An 8,850-nucleotide genomic window follows, 5' to 3' on the forward strand; every position below is an offset into this window, starting at 1 on the left:
ATTACTGATAGCTTTGCAGCATGACTGATAAATGTTATCTATCTATGTTCATTATTGACTAGATTTGGAACATTTTTGCATCAATCCGCCGGAAACGGAGAGGTCAGGTACAGGTGAGTAACATACCTACAAACCTGACGCGTGTAGTGTGGAGCATGGAGCCGGATTGGATATCCGACCGGATTTCCTCAATTTGGTCCTGAATCCAATTCGAGCCGGAACAGCAATTTTTCTGATACGGCCGGAGTCGGATCGGAGAGAGCTTAGTACTTTTTTAATGCGGCCACAATATTTATTTAAAAGCATGGCCTTTGTAATGACTACCAACCACACGTCAGTAACCGCCAAGCCAGTGCGTAAACAAACGAGTCACATTTATAAATTCATGGAACCACCTTATCGCCGTAAGGCGGAGGATACTCGGACTTTTTTAATTTTTGGATTTTTCTGATACGGTCGGAGACGGATCGAAGTCAGACAGAAAAATGTGTCGATCCGCTCCCCACTACTGTGATAGCGCAAGTTATTGTGAATAGCTTCGATCTATTAAGACTGGGAAACCCATATTCTTAGGCAGACAAATTAAGATCAGTTTTTTTGAGGTTCTGAAAGGCATTAATTCTGAATATGACCCTTTTTCAGATTAGTTCTTGTTTTAGCGGTAATCCAAAGGGCTATTTTGACTAGAATCTTATATTTTAGATGTATGGGCTGAGGAAAAAGTGCTTAGTCGTATTATAGATTTATTTAAATATTTAAATCTATTTGCTATTTTTATACACTGGCGACTGTTTTGAAACAAAATAAACCAACATCATTTTAGTCGAGGGTATTATATACATCCGAGTTGGAAACTTTCACGGATAACTTGTATATAAATAAACTCCAATTATATACGTATGTATCTTCCCAAATAATCAATTGACATGGCATTAATTCCATCAATTTTATGACAACCACCTATTGTATATAAGTTCAAAGTATTAAATAGCAATACAATATTTTTAATTAATCTTAAAATGAAATGGTTTATTGTTTGATTGTTTAATTTAGTGTATGGTCCAGTAAAAGACTCCATAATAAATTAATCTCATCGTCACTGATAAATTTCTTTTGTTGTTTTGATGTCTTGGCAGAACCTTTACCCTCCCTCTAATCTGGTATAGTGTGTAGTACGAAAGTTTGCACATCTCTGTATTAGCTGGTGACTGTTATAAAAGAGCCAAACTTCTTTTTTTAAAATCCCAATTCTAACAATACAAGAAAGGGTATAGGATTCCAATACCCAAGTGTTGGAAGTTTATCTAGGTTTCTCCTCGCCTCCTCATCCGGGTAAGCGGTGTCTCTCAAAATGCCTATAGTGGGCCGTGCTCTACGTCGGCAGTTACGGAAAAATGAAGGATATCGGGAGGGTGAAGATGACCATAGTAGTCTACAGACACCATGAATACCCAAAACAAAAATAGATATCGGTCATGTTTGAATGATTTTAAAATATTCGAGTATCCGTGGCTTGTCGACGATATAAAAACAAATTACAACATAAAAAAAGGAATGATATTTCGAAATGAATGCTAATTCAACACTGAATATTACGAGCTGTGCCACAGTGAAACAAATTTTGCATGCCATCGTCAATAATGTGTTTGTATACCTTTAATGATTCTAATAAAGTCACTTTACTTTCGCTGTAACATATAATGTTCGAGTACTGTTGCAGTCGGAGTCGATTTCTGTGAGGAAATATTTGAAGTCGAAGTCGGAGCCACAGTCGGGTCGATGCTACAACTTATCGATTCCGCAAACCTGGTGATAATCCGACCACCAAATAATGATAAACTAGCATACTAAAATCCACTTTACGAACGAAACTAAGTTGATATTTCATAGATATCCCTTGATGCGTTCTCACAGAATTTGTCATAGTGAGTAGAAAAAGCAAAAAATCGACGGAACACCAACATTGCAACACTAATACATCTCATTGACGGCGGCGAAGATTGCATACTAATAGCCATGCCAACCAGGCTGTATACCTTCATAACCAACAAATGATGAAATAATTATATTTGCAGAAAGAGAGGAAATGAATTCTGCGATGAAGGACGATGGTGAGCAATTATTTTTCTTCGCGGGCCAAATGAGAAGCAGAAAATGCTTTGGCGTGCCGACTGCCGAGTCTGAAAAATTAGCTGTTTTGCCATGTGTATTAGTCTTATCTTTAAATTGAAGGTAGTGAATCTCAGTTGATATATGCTGGTCAGTGGATGTGTAGATATTAGGAAACGAGAAAGCAACGGTTAAACACCAAAAATTGTTAAGCATAATACATTTTGCATAATTTTGCTTCATTGACTTCATTTTGAATCTGGTAAGTAAACGAATTTCCGTTTCAGTTCATACAACCTATAGTTTTAGTCCGCGCAGCCACATTGAAAATGTTTTGTGTTTAGATCCCCGAGATTATCTTCGCGGAGGGACAGATCCATTATACTCAATTGGCCCACTGATCGAGATTATCAACGAAAATGCTCGGGAAATGACATCAATTCGCTTATTCGAGAACGAGGACCATAAATTGTCCCACGAACCCGACTTTGACATTAGCCCACAAATTACGGTGGGAATCGTGAGCACCAAGAGCACATCTCGTAAGGGTCGTTGCGGAAGAGTAGAACTCGAAGCCCAATTAGCCACAATCGATGACATCATGGCACCAAGATTCGTCAGGCAAGCATCAGCACAGTCTCAGGCAGTTAGTGTCACATTCATTGCTTCGCCAGTCGGTACGGGGAAAATCACTTTGCTTGGTAAAATAATTCAAAAAATTATGGAAATACGGCCCTACGATGAAGATATGCTTCCTAAAATGGTACACTATGTCCAGTTGAAGGATATACAAGAACATATGTCCATTAAAGCATCAAGATTCCTATTTGGTGATTTAGACATAGCTGAAGAAGATGAGGATCGAGCTTTTAGACACTTAGTGGAACATCAAACTGAAGCAATTTTAATTTTTGACGATTTCGAATCATCCAAATTTCTATTCGGTGGCTCTCGTAAAATGTCAGAAAAACTGTCAAATCAATCAATATCCATTGTCGATGGGCTCGATCAAGCAGGTCAATATTTTCGGAAAATAAAGGAGTATCAGACGGCAAGTACCTCAACGATCATGTACAACATCTTGGCTCGCAATATTCTTCGTCATGTGAAAATATTCGTCGCTTCGCGTGAATTTAAAGCCTCGGACTTACCGATGATTGCCTGGCCGGAAAGAATTTTCACACTGAAGGGCTTCTCTATTCAAGACGCCAGAAGACTTTTCATATCCCTGCTCGGCAAGAACGGGAAAATAGTATGGGAAAAAATTCAATCTTCTTCTCCATGCTTACGCCAGCTAGTATCGGTGCCTGTTTACCTAATTCTGACGGCAATCTTAATGAGAAGCGAACAAAACACACTTCCACCCACTACACTGACAGCATTATACCATCGACTTTTATTAAGCCTCCAAAGCGCAGAGAACGACATTCCTGAGATAACCAGAAAATTGAAAGCTCTAGCATTTAGAGGCATATGGGAAGGGAAGACTGTGTTCTACAGAAGTGACTTGAAACAATTTCATGTTTTTCCCGCAGTCGTCCAATATTTATTGAAAAGATTTCCGAGCAGCTCTAATCTTAGACAATACGATGCAAAATTGGTCTTCCACTATCCTGGCATTCAGAAATTTCTCACTGCAAGTTTTGTTGCGGAAATGGCAACTGACAAGTTCTCTCGCTTCGATGACCAACATCTCCATGCCAAACGTTGGTCGGAGGTTCGGCGAATGGTCGCAGGAATCATCTTTTCCGAATTCACGAATGGACTTCACGCAGGTCAGGATTTATTATGTATTGAGGCAGACATCAAAATCCTCACTCATCTTCAATCAGTCCGAGACCTTATTACTATAGCATCATTCCGAACCAGCGGTGTTCCAAATACTCGTTTATTCCGTTCAAGTAAATTTCTAATAATCTTAGAACATATCAGACCAACTTGCAGTGGAGTCAGTATACGGAAGGGGTGAATATATTCGATACGTAGATTGAGTGGAGGCGTTGCTGGCTTTTGTCGCCGGCATTTGTTTACGACCTTGCGAGACACATCTTGCGACGAACGAAGAACGAGAGCAACATTCGTTCAATATCCGGAATTATGCTAGGCATCGTTATGCATTATTTTTGACAAGTTGATCAGTAATAGTGATGTAAATATATTCACATACTACTTCCTAGGCTACCTAATAGAATCTCAGATTTCAAAACTGACCATTTTGCCTCCGAAAACTGTTGAAGTCGAAGTTGGCGTGGTCGAAAATCATGACCACCGCAAGTAGGTACAATAGTTACTACATACTTAACTAGGAACTCCACAAAGTGTCATCGCGTTGTTATTGTCGATAATAAATAAATTATTGACCACCTATTCCCTTACTGTACCAACCATACATCAACTATAGGATAGAATATCGGTATATACGTATTGTTTAAATGAAAGACAACGTGGTTACTTTTCGCAATAGTTGACCACAAAAAAGTTTGAAATCGGATCGTTGCTAGATTGTAATTACAACGGGACTTTTTCCATCGATAATTTATTCTGTGTTACTTTGACAACATTAGGATATTATTTTTTGTATACCAGTGTCAGATCGAATGGAGAAACAAAATATATTATCTCACTCCATACTCGTGCAATTGGAGAAGCCAGATCTCAACACGACAACTCGCATGGAATTGTATGCAACGATTTATGAATCAAGCAACGATTATCTGATGAAACATCTGTCTGTGATCGATGTCTCTGAAACATCACTCAGCCGCGAAGCAGCTCATATAGTTGGATCACTGATTGCGGGAAGTGGAGGTCTTAAATATGTACATTTAAATTTCTGCGATATCGACAATGAAATTTTGGAAATTATCTCACTGTGCCTGAAGGAACGAATTCAGGTGAGGTTTTCTAATTTTCCAACCATTTGACCTCATTCTCCCAGAATTATATTCTACGGAACAGGAACTTTAATTGATACATGAGGTATGACTTCAAACATTTCAAATCAAAGCATATCATAATTATGTTTTTGTGAATGCGAGCCTATATATGTCGCCACATGTTCACATTGATCAGAAAAGCGTACAAAAAGCTAGAACACCACGTTTCAGTTGCGACCTGTCATGTCGATGACGCACTTATCTTGAATTCTTGTGCAAGAGTACCTTTCCACCTGGCTGGCTAGATAAATTTGTATAACACAAAATACCGCCGCATACTTCCACATAACTATACCATGTTCTGTACTTTTACATAATTTCCTTTCAAGGTCAACCATGTTGAATTGCAAGGAAATCGCTTCTCGCCAAAGGCGCTGGGCTCGTTTCTCGGACTTCATCCGAGCGCATCACGATACCTTGACTGGAAAGTGAGTTTAGTGAAATTGTGATGACTCTAGTAATCATTGGTCGAATTGAATAAAAGCGTGGAAAGGGATTGCATCGATCGGCACTTGTTGTTGCGGCAACGGCGGTCAACCTATCATCTCATTCAGGTAGTTCGATCTACTCGACCTCTGCCGAAATCAGCTATTTCATTTGATCTCTTCATGTCTCGGCACTTCAAATTGACAAATGAAGAAGGTATCATCAAGGTGCGCGATGATGAAATATGCTTCAAAGGACGATGGAACAGGAACGTGAGTTACAATTCTATCTTTTTCAAAACGTCACACCAAACTACTACGACACAAGAATGTCGCAGTGTTCGAGAAATACAAGATTGTGGTCGTTGGCATACCAACGACGTGTTGTGATTTATGTTAAAGTTGCATATTTTTCGAACCTGTCGACATATATCGTCATTCACAACAGGGCTATTTGATTTGTGGATGATTCCATTACGATCAACTTGCTACACAGTATGCTGTTAACTATTCTTAGTTTTTTTCATGACGCCCTGCTCTATTTATATTATTAGCTTTATAAATACAATCAAAACACATCGACTAATACGTTCAAATCTCTTGTCAACTGCAAACCACAGCTGATCAGTATTTCTAAGCGCTTTGAAAATGTAACGGGATTTATCAATTGTTTTATGATAACATCCCAGAAATAGTAGACTTATGATTTTCGACATGTGGCTGTGAATGCAGAATTGATATGACGACACGAAATGACCAAAAGTATGCCAGTACGTCACTGACTTCAGTTTCGTTCGAAGGAATCAAGATTCGCTTTCGACAGAGTCCATTGGATTTCGCATTTGACGTATTATTTGAGACTTTTCGAGCCTGAATGCTTCGAAGTACCAGAACAACTTCTATACGCAACAATGGAAGACTTGCGAGAGATATCACAAACACCATTGGAAACGGTAAGTTCCAATGAATTGCAGTCCTCGGCCAGTGACGTATAATAAAATCATAATTCGAAAGAAAGTTAAAATCATAAACTTGTTCGAAATCGATGTTCTTTTCAGATTAACAAATTGTTGCTTGATTGTAGTGATGAGGAAAATATCAATTGGTCATTGGTGGAAGATGCTGCCGAGAAATACAAGGTCTGGCCACAGATCGAATTACCTTTTCATCAGTTAATTCTTATTCTTGCTAGGTTGCATTCTTGAATATTGCTGTGAAGGGTGGAACTTCCGCGGGAGAATATGAAGACATTTTGACACATTACAATGAGATCTCTAATGTTGGTGTTTGCGTTAGTATTCATTGGATGTTCTGCGCTGGAAATGCGCAGGACACTCATGGGATACTTGAAGCTTGTCAGCAGAACAAAGTGATATTCAAAATAATCGGTATCACCTGCATAGCTTGACGGTTTTTCTCCACTGCAGATGGAATCAATCAGATGCGTGTTTGACTGGCGATATCACCCATCAGTGGATGATATTATCACAATCGTTAGGAATGTGCAAACACTGACATTGGTGTACTTCGACGACGACCACATGATGGAAAGAGAGGAACTGAGAATAGTTCATGATATATCAAGAGAAATTGGTACTCGGCTGGAAGTGTTGTGCTGTGAGTAAATATTTTGATTAATATGCTGTCCTGCTGCTTCATCAATAAAGTAGCAGTAAATGTGCATCACTTCTAATTAACTATCATTACGCTAAAGATCCTTATTTACCATTATTATTTAGAAACCAGCATATATGACGCCTACTGTCCAAATGTAAGCAATCTGTTATGATTCTTCATTATCCACCTACCATCTATCTGTACGGAGCTGATATATAGTATAGCCTAATAAGACACCGGGATGGTGCATTTAATTGTTGTCTTTTCAATGATGGTAACTGCCACTCAGCGGCAACTTCCCAGTAACAGCAATAACAGATACCCTCAAGTATTTTATATTTTCTCTAATCTCACAGGCCAACGCAATAGCCGAGATGCCTGGTGGATGCTTGACCTGAAACATCTCCAAGAATAGACTTTGTTACCAATCCAAGGTCGCCAAAAGATTTCAATTTCAGAATTATGATCGCATTACATCAGTTTTAAAGCAACAGTGCCAATCTAGTGATGAATATCAAAATGATCGCAGTGGCGATTCCAATTATATCGATGGCGTGACGCGTCGATTCTATATAGCCCTGCTACCCTTCATGATTCTGAATGTATTGAAGTCATGTTATTTACAGTAGCAGGTTTAATCGAATCACATTTTGCTGAATATTGTTAACGTCATATAGTCCGTGGAGCACGTGTCCCTAACCGTTTATAAGTACAGCTTTAAAATAGTAATGATAATATCATTAATACTCGTTCAATCGGAATTAGACGAGATACAACATCGAGTTACTTTCCTTGCTGTTGAATCTTCCTTTATATGTATACGCGAAATTATACAGCATGATTATTCGTGTGGTACGTGCGGCATGCCGTCCATATGCGTCAAATTATATTTGACAGCCCGGGAAGAAGTGTAGATTCTAAGTGATTTGCGTCCCGCAAAATTGGTGACTGATTTAGCATAGTCCGATATATATATTCACGACATCCAGTGACCGTGTTCAATTATGTATCACGGTTATATATGTATTTGCTGAATGTGTATGTATACTGTGTATTCCGAATTGCATGGCTTCTTATGATAATAGTTTAACCACCAACATCAACTTATATTCATATCCTTAATGGGCGTGCCATATTCTCAGCAACCCAAATTACAACATTATTTTGTCAGCAAATAAAACGTAATTAGAATTGCTTTGCTTGAGTTTTATGGTGTTTGGAGTTTCCTTTATATAGTTGCAGGCGAAAGTTACAAAAACAAGACAAAGCAGAAATAACGAGAACAGACACAAAACAACAAATCAAATCTTTTCTCAGATTCCGCCCGTGAATACTCTGGCGTACCCTTAACATTTTTCAATAAGGACTGATTGTTTTTAACGAGTACAAGGAATTGCGTTCACTAAATATCATTGAAAATATTACAACCGCCATGATACTCGAAAACGACGCAACTGATCCTATAGGTATGTATAAGGTCGAAATTGTGCCAGAAAAATTGCGACAGAAACCCGCAAGTAAAAAGGCATATAACCTCGAACAATGTTTGCAATAACCACCGAGAAGGTAGGGGATGTTGAACAATTTGTTAGAAAACATTTTTTAAACCACTAATTCAGCATGTTCCATGGCTACAGTAACTTTTTTGGAAATAAATACAACGTTTCGTCTAAAAGGCTTGTTGACAGTCTAAGCAACTAACGAAATGCGCAAAAAGATGACATTGGGTGCCCTCGGAGGACAAATCCTCCGAAAATAGGACG

General features: G+C 38.6%; 1 protein-coding gene across 1 annotated transcript; it reads left to right on the forward strand.

Moving 5' to 3' along the window:
* Positions 1 to 2,455: 2,455 nt before the first annotated feature.
* On the forward strand, positions 2,456 to 8,282 carry LOC145441180 (uncharacterized). The gene is made up of 9 exons (XM_080318995.1): positions 2,456 to 3,884; positions 4,696 to 5,003; positions 5,375 to 5,473; positions 5,600 to 5,743; positions 6,271 to 6,423; positions 6,529 to 6,609; positions 6,663 to 6,839; positions 6,898 to 7,087; positions 7,444 to 8,282. Exons 1-9 carry the CDS (start codon positions 2,540 to 2,542, stop codon positions 7,500 to 7,502), a joined length of 2,556 nt encoding a protein of 851 aa, XP_080175121.1. The 5' UTR covers positions 2,456 to 2,539; the 3' UTR covers positions 7,503 to 8,282.
* Positions 8,283 to 8,850: the final 568 nt, after the last annotated feature.

Source organism: Botryllus schlosseri, chromosome 1 (genome assembly GCF_051294905.1).
Source record: "Botryllus schlosseri isolate E-star chromosome 1, Bs_hap1, whole genome shotgun sequence".
NCBI lineage: Eukaryota > Metazoa > Chordata > Ascidiacea > Stolidobranchia > Styelidae > Botryllus > Botryllus schlosseri.

Coding starts and splice junctions, on each gene's coding strand:
- LOC145441180 (XM_080318995.1), top strand. CDS start 2,540: ATGACATCAATTCGCTTATTCGAGAACGAGGACCATAAATTGTCCCAC. Junction 5,474..5,599: donor CACGATACCTTGACTGGAAA/GTGAGTTTAGTG, acceptor CATCTCATTCAG/GTAGTTCGATCTACTCGACC. Junction 6,424..6,528: donor CACAAACACCATTGGAAACG/GTAAGTTCCAAT, acceptor TGTTCTTTTCAG/ATTAACAAATTGTTGCTTGA.